The following is a 13510-nucleotide window of genomic DNA, read 5'->3' as shown; positions in this document are numbered from 1 at the left end:
GATAAGACTGGACACCCTGGTGTAGAACCGGAGCCATTGTTAAAGAAAACCTCCCATCAGCTCGTCTTTGAGATACTGCCAGAACATTACACCTGGGGACCGAGAAAATTCCACGCAAAGCAGACAATCGCTGGATTAAAACTATTTGATTTATATATCAAAGATAGTTTTTTTGTGCAATCCTGTGGTTTTGTGTGATTCTCCCCATAATTCATATGTATGAGAGAAAGAAACGCATTTTAGCCTCATGTAGAAATGCCCAAAAACTGCATTTTATAGGCCAGTTTTGATTATAACACAGCCTATTGCTCTATTACTTAGTTTGCAGCTGAAATTGGTGCAACCATAGACTGTGTATAGCTGGACAGAGCATGGTCTCTCAAAAGTGAAGCCACCACAGGTCGGGCGCCCCCTGCTGTTCGGTTTCAGAAAGCTGCGTAACCCCAGCCATCCCCATAGGTTTCAATGGCAAAACAGACAACTTTCAATCACATTTTTTTCTAATATACTGTAATTCTACCTCCATTATTTAAATGCAACAGCTAGTGTAACCTCTGCTTATATTGTCACATTTTTAGATCCCCTCAGAATTCGTTTTTAAAAAGTTATTCAGCTCTATTCAAAAAAGGTGTGGTTATTGTAAAAGGGATGGTAATGAGCGGGACCGATAACAGACCGTCAGCTCCGCTATGCAGCCTGTGACCTCGAGGCAGCCCTCAGGGGCGGGGTTATTTAAATGAGTAGGCTGTCTCTCCACAGTCTTTCTCCCTCCTCTGGTCTCTACTGCGCAGACTCGGGTATCAGGATCGCCAGCATGGCGGAAGATTTTGGCTTCATTTTCATAGAATGAATGGGAACGGCGACACGGCGTCCATCTTTTTTTACAGTCTCTGGGTGCAACAAGCATAGTGAACTCTTAGTGAACTCTGTGTGTTTGGGTGATGATGTGTTCTGTTTGAAATGCTTCCTATTAGATAAGTGTAATGAAATGAAGGTATGTGTATTCCCATCAAACCGCCACAGACATCTTCAATGTCATTATTCGGTGCATGCAGACCACTAGTGATCCTAGGGGTGGGGCCACAGGGGGCTGAAATCTGATCGGTCCCCTGAAATTTCCCTGTCCAGCCAGATTTTTTTGGCAAATCAATGCCCAAACACTAGTGGCACCAATGAGCCATACAGGAATATCCAGTGTGATTAAAGCTTATGTACAGGGGTTGGACAACGAAACTGAAACACCTGGTTTTAGAGCACAATAATTTATTGTCCCGACGGACAGTCCTGATGGAAACAGGAGAGTTGAGGTGCACATTGAATTCTGTCGTGATTTGAGCAGCCGTGGTTTTATGTTTTTTGGATACAATCCCAGTTGGCACCCGGACATCCCTTTCAGACAGCTTCCTCTTGCGTCCACAGTTAATCCTGTTGGATGTGGTTGGTCCTTCTTGGTGGTATGCTGACAATACCCTGGATCTTGATACATCACAAAGACTTGCTGTCTTGGTCACAGATGTGCCAGCAAGACGTGAAACATAATAAAGAGGAAGATGAATGATCACAAGCCATCAAACCAGGCTGAACTGCTTATCCAAAAGCAGTGTGTAAGACTGGTGAAGGAGAACTCTTAAAACTTTATGAATATGAACTTGTTTGTTTTTTTGCATTATTTAAAGGTCTGAAAGCTCTGCATCTTATTTCACCCATTTCTCATTTTCTGCAAATAAATGCTGTAAATGACAATATTTTTATTTGGAATTTGGGAGGAATGTTGTCAGTAGTTTATAGAATAATGTGCAACAATATTCATTTTACTCAAACATATACCTATAAATAGTAAAATCAGAGAAACTGATTCAGAAACTGAAGTGGACTCTTCCAGAGCTGTATGTTTTCTGTTTTGAATTTGCAACATAAACATTTTCAACTACATTTTTACAATTTTATTGTATATATTTTAAAAAATGAAACAAAATTTGATTTATTGACAGTGCGTCTTAAAATCCGGTGCGCCTTATAGTGCGAAAAATACGTTACTGCAAATTTGGTCTCGGGGCCTAAAGGTTTAGCTGTTCTCACCCGTAGGAATTACTAATGGAGGGTATAGCAAAAAATAATCGGGACTAATCGATTAATCAAACAGATAATCGGCAGATTAGTCGACTACTAAAATAGTCATTAGTTGGAGCCCTACCAGGTACTACTCAACACACAGCCCTACTTACTGTACTGCTCTCTATTCTAGTGCTGTAACCCGCAGTCCTGTTTCCTTCTGTTATGCGAGTGCGAACATGCAGCTAAAGACCACATCTGAAAAGCGAAGACTAGAGACGCGAGCGGACATGTTTGCTGGGAGCTCAGTTCTTCAGCTCGCTGTCTGCCCGCAAAGGGTGAAAAATCCTCCCATAAGCAGCCTGCCTCCTCGAGGAGTTCACACAGCTGCTGCCTCTCAAAGACTTCACCAGCCAGACAAGCTGATAACACACCACACTGCCTCCTACTTCTATTACTGCCGCTGCTGTTTGTGTGTGTGTGTGTGTGTGTGTGTATTTGAGACTAAGTGACTACGATGTATTAAGAAAGCAGAGCTCAGAGGTCAACTCTCTGCAAAATCTCAGCTTCTGGCCACAGTGTGTGTGTGTGTGTATGTGTGTGTGTGTTTATGTATCAATGTGTGTGTGTGGTGTATGTATGCGTATATATGTGACTTTCCTGGGTGGTGTTGAGTTGTTTACTCGTTCAGGCCAACTGCACACCATACACACGCCTAAAATCTCACGCGAGTCACTTCTGTTCAGCGTGAGCGTGCCTGCAGGTGAGGGGTTCAAAGTCACGGCTGATTTATTCTGAGATTCAATCTACTACTGTCTATGTAATCACACACACACACACACACACACTGCAAGCTTTCCCAGTCACCAGCCATGTCATCTCCACGAGCCGGGGCAGTCACAAGATCCTACAGTGATGTCTGGATTCAGTTTCAGTGTAGATATGAAGAGAACTACTGAATCTACTGACAGGCCAAAACATGCATTTTGCATGAGTGGGCTTTAATATAGCTGTGTGACTTAATGCACTGTTAGAAGTATATACAGCTCTGGAAAAAAAAATAAGAGACCACTTAAAAATGATGAGTTTCTTTGATTTTACCAAATTGAAAACCTCTGGAATATAATCAAGAGGAAGATGGATGATCACAAGCCATCAAACCAAACCAAGCTGAACTGCTTTAAAATGTGGCTCCAGGAGTAAAGGTATAAAGTTATCCAAAAGCAGTGTGTAAGACTGGTGGAGGAGAACATGCCAAGATGCATGAAAACTATGATTAAAAACCAGAGTTATTTCAACAAAAATTGATTTCTGAACTCTTAAAACTTTATGAATATGAACTTGTTTTCTTTGCATTATTTGAGGTCTAAAAGCGCTGCATCTTTTTTGTTATTTCAGCCATTTCTCATTTTCTGCAAATAAATGCTGTAAATTAAAATATTAAAATATTTTGATTTGGAATTTGGGAGAAATGCCTGTAGTTTATAATAAAATAATGATGTTAATTTTAATCAAAAATATACATATACATATAAATCAGTGTGTAAGACTGGTGGAGAAGAACATGCCAAGATGCATGAAAACTGTGATTAAAAACCAGGGGTATTCCACCAAATATTGATTTCTGTACTCTTACAACTTTATGAATATGATGCAGTAAGGTGAACGTCTATTTTCTGGTATATTTTCATACATAAGATGCACTGGATTATATAAGGCGCATTATGCCACACTAGAAAGGAACAGTGGTGTCTCCATGTTTTTTCCTTCTAATTCAGCAGGTCTCATCGCTGGGTGGTGATGGTGGGTAGTAAGTAAAGTAAAAAAGATAAGCAAAGTAAAAAAAACATTTTCTTTTCAAGTCAATCAAGCACAGAGTATTAATATACACAGATTTCTCTCCTTGGGTGAGTAAAGAGCTTCTGTTTATTTACAGTAATCCTCAATTTTCAGATTTCCACTAAGGCTGGGTGCAGCAGCATTAGCATTAGCGGCTAACAGTAAATACTACCCGACAGCCCCACACAGAGGAACCCCGAGTGTTCCGGTAAGCCAGGCCATTATTAGCTTGTTTTAACACGGTAAACGTGCAGGCTACAGACCCATATACTCACCTCTGAATAGCGGAGGTGCTAGCACTTAGCATGGTTAGCGGATAATGGTAATGCCAATACTGCTCCAGTAGTGCTAGCCAGGGAAAGGAGCAGGCTACAGGCTGAAAACGCTCACCTCTGAATGGTGTAGGAGCTAGCGCTTAGCGCAGTTAGCGGCTAATGCTAATACTGCTCCAGCCTCGGTGCTGGAGAACTAAGCTGAAACTCCTGTACAACTCTGTACTCCAGCAGAGTGACTTTACTGCTTCTTACAACCTGACTGGTAAAATTCATACATAAGGAGCACGGGATTATAAGGGGCACTGGTGATTTTTGAGAAATGTAAAGAATTTCAGTGCATCTTATAGCCAAAACACGCCAACAGTGGCTAGTTCTGCTGTCATGATACTGCATGCTAACATAAACTGTTATCAGTTACAGCTCAGAGAGCTCACAGCTGTTTACTACCTAAGCAGAAGCCAGTGTGACCAGAGACTGTAAAAAAAGATGGACGCCGTGTCTCCGTTCCCATTCATTCAATGAAAATGAAGCCAAAATCTTCCACCATGTTGGCGACCCTGAAACCCGAGTCTGAGTCGCAGTAGAGACCAGAGGAGGGAGAAAGACTGTGGAGAGACAGCCTACTCATTTAAATAACCCCGCCCCTGAGGGCTGCCTCGAAAGAGCTCACGTAGTCTATGGTCCCACCCATACAATCATTAATCCCACCCCGGCTAGGTGTAACCCAGCCCTTTTACAATAATCACACCTTTTCAAGTAGAGCTGAATAATGTTTTTAAAAACTAATTTTGTGAGGATATAAAAAAAATGACAATATAAGCAGAGGTTACACTAGCTGTTGCATTTAAAAAATGGAGGTAGAATTACAGTTGTTAGAAAAAATGTGATTGAAAGTTTTCTGTTTTGCCATTGAAACCTATGGGGATGGGTGGGGTTACACAGCTTTCTGCAGCCGAACAGTGTGTGAGATACTTTGGCAAGTATCTCACACACTTCTAAGACCAGTGTTAAATACGCCTGTAATGTATCTGTCTGGACTGCCCTCTAAATCAGTGTTGCTGCTCTAAAGATACAAACGCGAGAGTGATTTAGCCAATCCTTCCTGCTGTCGACTGGGTTCCAAGTGGACACCCACTTCTGTTCAGTCCAAGAACTCCAGCCGTCCAGCATCCAAGAATAAACATGTCTAGTCTAGTTTAATACAAACAGATATGGTGGAAATAAATGTACAGGTTAAGGGTAGTGTCTCACAAAAACCCACAGTTAAATGCAACATCTCACAAAAGTGGGATTATAAAAGCATTCATACCCCTTGAACTTTTCCACATTTACAACCTTACAAACACAACCTCAAATGTATTTTATTGATATGAGATTTTAAGTGACAAACCAACACAAAGTACTGCATAAGTGTGAAGTGAACGTAAATGATGCATGTTTTTCAACCTTTTTATCAAATAAAAATCGGAAAAGTGTGCCGTGCAAATGGATTCAGCCCCCTTTACTCTGAACCCCTTAAATAAAATTGATGCAATGCACTGGAAGAAAACCCTTTGGAGGCTGTAAAAGTCTTGAGACTGGGAAGAAGATTCACCTTCCAGCAAGACGATGACCCTAAACCTACAGCGTACAGCCAGAGCTACAGTGAAATGATTTAGATCAAAGAATATTCACGTGTTAGAATGATCCAGTCTTTAATCACACTGAGCTTTTGTGGCAAGACATAAAAATTGCTGCTGTTCACAGACGCTCTTAATATAACTTGGCTGAGCTTGAGCTGTTTTATAAAGAAGAATTTGAAAAAATTACAATACTATGTATTGATATAGGGGGCTGAAAATGTTTGCATATCACACAGATTTTTATTTGATACAAATGTGAAAATCATGTATCAAATCATTTTCGTTTCACTTCACAATTATGCGATACTTTGTTAGTGTTTGTCTATCACCTAAAATCTCAATAAAATAAATTTTTGTTTGTGGTTGTAAGGGGACAAATATAATATATAAAATATATTTAATGATTTATAAAGGAAAATCATGATCAGAAAAAAAATCAGGGATATCCAAACGTTTTTATGCCACTGTACCAATACAGATAGATACCTTAACACCTTAACAGTCTGACGTGGATTTTTCCTTCTGTGTTCAGTAACTTGTTTTATTTTCTGTGTTCTTATACAACAGGTTTCTCACGGTTACGTGTACTTACACCAGCACCGGCCGAACAGCGTTATTCATGTTCCCATAGGCAGCGCGACCGAGCAGCTCCCGAAAACAGCTTTCAGCCAGAGCTGCAGGGTTCTCCTCTCCTCCAGCCCTGAGAAAGAGAGAGAGAGAAAGAGAGAGAGAGAAAGAGAAAGAAATGAACACATGAAAAAGCCCATACAAATTTTAAGCATAAGCATGAAAATGATTAAACAAATGAAACATTTAGTTGTATTTTAATTTATTGAGAACTAAATAAGTAAATGCAGCATGATTAGTGAAGTCTAATGCAAAGCCAGTCAGTCTTTAATAAAACTGAATCTATAACTATTAAAAACATTTAAAAACATTTAAACCATTTATACAAACATTTCATAACAGTTATATTAGTGTATAAACCGTAATTTTATTAATATGTCCTGGGCAGGATTAACACTTCCCCTTACAGTCAGGAATTATTTGCTTGCAAACGGACACAGATACAGGTTAGTAGAGCCAGGGCAGTGTATCGAAATTCGATTTCAAAAAGGTACCGCCCAAAATGTATTGGTAATTATCGATTACCAAAAATTGTGCTTATTAAAGGTATTTAAAAGTATTAAAAAGTATTAAAAGTATTGCTTGAGTATCGCCATCAAAAGTATCGTATCGGTATCGGAAACTTTAAAATGATACCCAGCCCTGAGTAGAGCATCAACAAAAAGCTGGTATTTAAAGAAAATTGCTATATTGCTGTTTTAAATTATCTGGAGATATGTGTGTTTGGTGTTTGGCCTTTTCTGTTTTTCTTTCGGTGTGTTTTTCACACACAGTCACACACGTCCCATAGAGATACACCCACCCACACACACACACACACACACACTCTGGCCCACCCCCCACTGATCGATGAAGGACTGTCTGCAGATTAAAAAATTCATGAGGGAGTAGGCTATATTTAACATGAGGTCAGCCCACAGAGCTTTAGGTAACACACACACACACACACACAATAAACAACAAGCCCACTTAATGCCTTTCTCTCAAACACACAACCATAAAAAAATGTAGAGAAAAATGTCCTGAAAAAGACACACACAAACGGTATAAAGCATTTAAATCACCCAACAGATCTCAAAATATTTACTAGTATAAATGGTCCTGCTCTCCTCTCCCATGTCCAAGTATGTTCTACATGCCTTTGATACAGGTACATATATACATAAAAAAGAATATCATTGAAAAGTTACTTTATTTTAATAATTCAGTTTAAAAAATGTGAAACTTATATATTATATAGATGTATTACACGCAGAGTGATCTATTTTAAGTGTTTATTTCTTTTATTGTTCATAATTCCTGCTGGAAAATGAAATCCGCACCTCCATAAAAGTTGTGAGCAGAGGGAAGCATGAAGAACTTGATAAAACACAGTGGATCAACACCAGCAGATGACATGACTCTACAAATCAGAATTTTAAAAAATCAAATGTAAAATTTCCTGATGGTCAGTGATGGTTTGGATTTCATTTTCCAGCAGGACTTGGCACACTGCCCTCACTGTCAAAAGTACTAACTGATCTTATATTTTGTTCTAATTTTCTGAGACACTGATTTTTGTTTGGTTTGGTTTTCATTGGCTGTAAAAGATAATAAGGTACAATAAAAAAAAAGAAATGCTTAAAATAAATCACTCTGTATGTAATATATCTATATAATATATGAGTTTCACATTTTGAACCTAATTAATGAAATAAAGTAACTTTTAATTATAATACATTTTTTTGTCATCAACTGTTGTGGTTTCTCTTTGTGTGACGACTTTCTTCTTCAGGAAATTCCAAACTGTTGTTCTGGCTCTGAACAATATTTGTGCTCTTATGGTTCTGATTGATTTTCCATTTTCTCTCAGCTTCACAGCTGCTTGTGTTTCAGCCATAGACTCTCAGCTCTCTATTTTTAATGTTGTTTACTCAACTAATTATAAACGCACAGTCTACACAGATAAAACCCAAATGTAGACATTCAGTGCTGTTTGTTGTTTGAATAAGTGGTCCAGTACTTTTGCTTATATAAAAAAAATGGGTGGATTCAGACAGAAGGTGCTGAATCTTCTAAACTGTAAATCAGATCCAGATATGATGTAAATATGTAAATATCTGGAAATGAAAGCTGAAATGTTGATCTTTTGACTTTTATTCGTCTTTTACTGTCAAATTCAAAAGTTTTCAGTCTATAGCAGAAATAATGGGATTGACCTCACTGTTCCAATACTTTTAGAGGGGACTGTATTTATATTTTTACTTAGCTCCATCACTCTTCTATATTCTTGCTCGCTCTCTTGCTCCCTCAAACGCACACACACACACGGCTGGCCACCCACACACTTCCACATACATACATTTAGCTCACGTTCAACCTCTAAAAAGCAATTAACAGTCCCAGATGCCCTTGACCAGCTACAGTGCACAGCCACAGGAGCCAGAACACATAAAAAGAGGGAAAAAAAATAATATATATATATATCACGCTTTCAATTCCTCCATAACACACTAGTGTAGTGCACTTTATATTTCTATATTTGTAGGACTGCTTACTCAGTGATGAATGATGTAAATACAAGGTCAAATGTAGGGGGGAAAGCTGTTAACTGAAGTCGATGAATCACTTTCAGCAGGACTGAAGTATAACATGTATTACTTGCACACAAAAAAGCTATTTTATTTAGTCGTAGCAGAAAGTTGCTAAATAACTGCCTTACAATGCTGGTTACTAGAGACGTAACAAAATATATATAAAAAATAATAATAATAAAAAAAAACAGAATATAGAACAGCTATAAAAATAATAATCAATAATCATAAATTGCTATTTTAATCATAAACTTACTTCAACAGTGCTATCCTAATCATGCATTTACCCTAGCAATGCTATTCTCGTCATTATTTACCTCAGCACTGATTTTCTAATCTAGAATTTACCTTACTAATGCTATTCTAATCATGACTTTACATCAGCAGTGCTATTTTAATCAAGAATTTACTTTAGCAGTACTATTCTATTCATGAATTTACTTGCTGCGCTATTCTAATCACGAACTTCCCCAGTGGTGCTACTCTAATCATGAACGTACCTCAGAAGTGCTGTGTATCTAATCATGAATTTACTTCAACAATGCTACCTATCTAATCAGGAGTTTACTCCAGCAATGCTGTTCGAATCATGCATTTACCTTGGCAATGCTATTCTAATCAATATTTTACTTTAGCAGTGCTATTCTAATCATGAATTTACCTCAGCAGTGCTATTCTAATCATGAATTTACCTCATCAGTGCTATTCTAATCATTAATTTACCTCAGCGGTGCTACTATTGTAATCGTGAATTTACCTCAGCACTGCTATTTTAATAATTAATTTACCTCAGCAGTGCTACTATTGTAATCATGAATTTACCTCAGCAGTGCTACTATTCTAACCGAGAATTTACCTCAGCACTGCTACTATTCTAACCGAGAATTTACCTCAGCACTGCTATTTTAATAATTAATTTACCTCAGCAGTGCTACTATTCTAATCATGAATTTACCTTATCAGTGCTACTATTCTAATCGAGAATTTACATTTACATATTAATATATTATATTACTTATACTGTACATTTATTACCACTGTGGGTGTAACCTCACTATATCAATAATCCACTGCTGCACCGGATATTCTAACACAAATTAAACAAACATGGCCGCCCTTTTATCGTCAAGCGAATCTAGGTGGATAAATCAGTCCAGAGTGTGTGTACCACCACACACACACACACACACACACACAGAGAGAGAGATAGACACAGACGCACACAGACACACACAGACGCACACAGACACACACAGACAGCAACCTAACTACAGTAGTGTAATTCTAGCAAATTGCATACCATGTATAACAAAATCAATCTAAGATTTTGTCCTGAATCAAACTGGATTACATTTTTCCATCCCATGAGTAATACGGGTGATTTCTACTGGTATCAGCTGGTACCAGTAATAGGTTTCAGACTGGTGCCATCTCTAACACAGATCAATGAATATGATTGGGTCCCAGACCATTCTCATAAGCCAGGCCGGTAGGATGACATGCTCTCACTCTCGCGCACACACACACACACACACACAAACACACACACACAGAGACACACACACAGAGACACACCCTTTCTTATCTGTACACATTGACTTTCCATGCACACACACAAAAGTGACCCATTATCTTCCGTTATTAGCGTGATCTCTCTCTTTCTTCGCTCGTCCTCCTCTGTTGCCACGACTGCCTCCCTCCGTTCTCTCCGCCCTGCCATTTCAGCTTTTGTGAGCTAATTCGTTCCACTTTTCCAATTTGACCTGAAAATACATTGCGCCTCTAACCTCTATAAACGGCTCAGAATAGCAATCCTGAGAGGAGGCCCCGGCGTAACACAGCGTGTTACAATAAGACTCTCCGCATTTCTGCTGAGGCACAATGAAACCAGGGTAATGGAATCACAGCTGTAAAACGTGGCCTTTCACACTGATGTAGGAAGGCTGTGGATTTGCAGCTCTCTTATTAAAGCCATGCCTTATACCCCCCTACCAGCTGCAAAAAGAGAGGAGACAAAACTCAACTGTAAAACTGTAACATGTAGCATTTCTCTATTACTTTTCCCTTCTTTAAATATAAACGCTGCTCTATTTAATATCTGGCCAAAATACATGCTAATTAGATCAATTTTGACAACAATCAAAGTCTGAAGACCTAATACTCAATAACATTGGATACGTTTTTTTTTTTTATTGAACACTTATAATGTCCCAGTAGAGAAACCAACACAGCAAGATGCCTTTACATTAGAAGTGCTACCTAATTTACCTCAGCAGTGTTACTTAAATCATGACTTTACCTCACCAGCGCTACTTAAACCATGATTTTACCTCAGCAGTGTTACTTAAATCATGACTTTACCTTACCAGCACTACTTAAACCATGACGACTTTACTTCACCAGTGCTACTTAAACCATGACGACTTTACCTCACCAGCGCTACTTAAACCATGATTTTACCTCAGCAGTGTTACTTAAATCATGACTTTACCTTACCAGTGCTACTTAAACCATGACTTTACCTCAAAAGTGCTACTTAAATTATGACTTTACCGCACCAGTGCTATTCTAACCATTAACTTACCTCAGCAGTTCTGCCTAAATCATGAGCGTAGCTCAGCAGTGATAACCCAATCATAAATTTATTCCAACAAAGTAACTTAAATCATGAATTTACCTTAGTAGTAAAACTTAAATCACGACTTTACCTAAGAAAAGCTACTTGAATCATGACTTTACCTCAGAAGTGCTACTTAAATTATGGCTTTATCTCAGCAGTGCTACTTAAATTATGACTTTACTGCACCAGTGCTATTCTAACCATTAAGTTCAGAAGTTCTGCCTAAATCATGAACTTAGCTCAGCAGTGATAACCCAATCATTAATTTATTTCAACAAAGCAACTTAAATCATGAATTTATCTCTGCAGTACTACTTTAATTATGCATGTAAATGCTAATACTGCTCCAGCAGTGCTAGCTGTGGTTAGCGGAAGGCTACAGGCCCATAATACTCACACCTGAACAGCAAAAGGGCTAGCGCTTAGCACGATTAGCAGCTAATGCTAATGCTACTCCAGACTTGGTGCCTCAGGCTAAACTGAAACTCCTGTACAATGCTGTACTTCAGCTGAGTGGCTTTACTGCTCCTTATTACCTGACTGATAAAATTCATACATGAGGGGCACCGGATTATAAGGCACACTGATGACTTTTGGGAAAATTTTAAGGATTTTAAATGAGTCTTACAGTGCGCAAAATACGGTCTACACACCCTGCAATGGAAAAAAGGAGCTACAGAACGTGTGCATGACCTTGGTTACATGAACAGACCAGCTTTCTGTCTATTCACAATATCCAAAACACAAACATTTTTATAGAACAAAATACATAAATAAACTCTAAATTGTTTTTTCTACAAGCTCATTTTCTATTGCTCTCTAGGCTGTGTGTTCAGGAACACCACTGTATCAAATACAGCTTATATTCTAACTATGTCCCTGATAAGTCCCATTTTGGAGTCTCATGATGACATACTTTACTGGAGGTTAGTCTTCTGGTCAGTTCTGAACAAATAAAAAATACTAACTAATACAAGATGTATAACCCCTGTACAGTTTACCTAATACTGAAAAGATTTTACTATAAAATTAAAGATATTTTGACTATTTTTGAACTCACTCTAAGTTAAAGAAACCTGTCTTCCCTCAAAAATCTCAAAAGAAGTTCTTCTTCCAAAGATTTTTACAGTCTGTAGAAAATATGGTACACACACATCACACACACACAAATAAATATGGTACACACACATCACACAAACACACACATATATATATATACACACTTCAGGAGAAAAAAACATCTCACACAGGGCATGAGTGTACCTCTATGACTCATATCTGTCCTGCATGCTTAAACACATGGGGGGACTTCTGTGTGTGTGTGTGTGTGTGTGTGTGTGTACCTGTCCGAGTCGTCATTATCCTGCATGTTGAACAGCATGGAGGGAATGAGCTTGTCCATGTGCTGCGGCTCCCAGATGATGGCCTGCAGTTCATCATTCACAGTCTTCCTCACCACTCCCTGTAATCCTTTAATACCAGCTACACGAATCCTATACACACACACACACACAAGAAAAAAATATAAATTGCACTTAAAATTCTTTAATTTTCTCAAAAATCGACAGTGTACCTTACAATCGACAGTGTGTCTTATTTATGAATTCTCCCAGTCAAGGTTTAAGGAGCAGTAAAGCCACTCTGCTGAAGTACAGTGTTATAAGGGTGAGTTTTCTGTCAAGTTTCTCCAGCACTAAGGCTGGGTGCAGCAGCATTAGCATTAGCTGCTAACTGCAGCGCTAGCTCTTTCGCCATTCAGAGGAGAGTACACTGAACTGTAGTCTGTGTGATTGTCCTGTTAAAAAAAACTACGTAAGATGAATCGCTAACTGATAGCGCCCTGGGTTACCGGAACACTCTGGGTTCCTTAATTTAGTGCTATTGTGTGGCATTTAGGGTTTC

General features: G+C 38.6%; 1 protein-coding gene across 5 annotated transcripts in view; it reads right to left on the bottom strand.

The window, feature by feature from the left end:
• The window catches only part of efr3a (EFR3 homolog A (S. cerevisiae)), a 110930-nt gene that overhangs the window by 39817 nt on the left and 57603 nt on the right, over positions 1-13510 (bottom strand). For all 5 annotated transcript variants that reach the window (XM_022679258.2, XM_022679257.2, XM_022679256.2 and 2 more), the window contains 2 exons: positions 12952-13101; positions 6381-6488 (listed from right to left, as the gene is read on the bottom strand). In XM_022679258.2, the coding sequence (XP_022534979.2) occupies positions 6381-6488; positions 12952-13101 (258 nt within the window). The remainder of the gene's footprint in view (positions 1-6380; positions 6489-12951; positions 13102-13510) is intronic.

Source organism: Astyanax mexicanus, chromosome 4 (assembly GCF_023375975.1).
Source record: "Astyanax mexicanus isolate ESR-SI-001 chromosome 4, AstMex3_surface, whole genome shotgun sequence".
Lineage (NCBI taxonomy): Eukaryota > Metazoa > Chordata > Actinopteri > Characiformes > Acestrorhamphidae > Astyanax > Astyanax mexicanus.
Note: the sequence above shows the minus strand (reverse complement) of the source record. Positions and strands in the feature narration are given on the sequence as shown.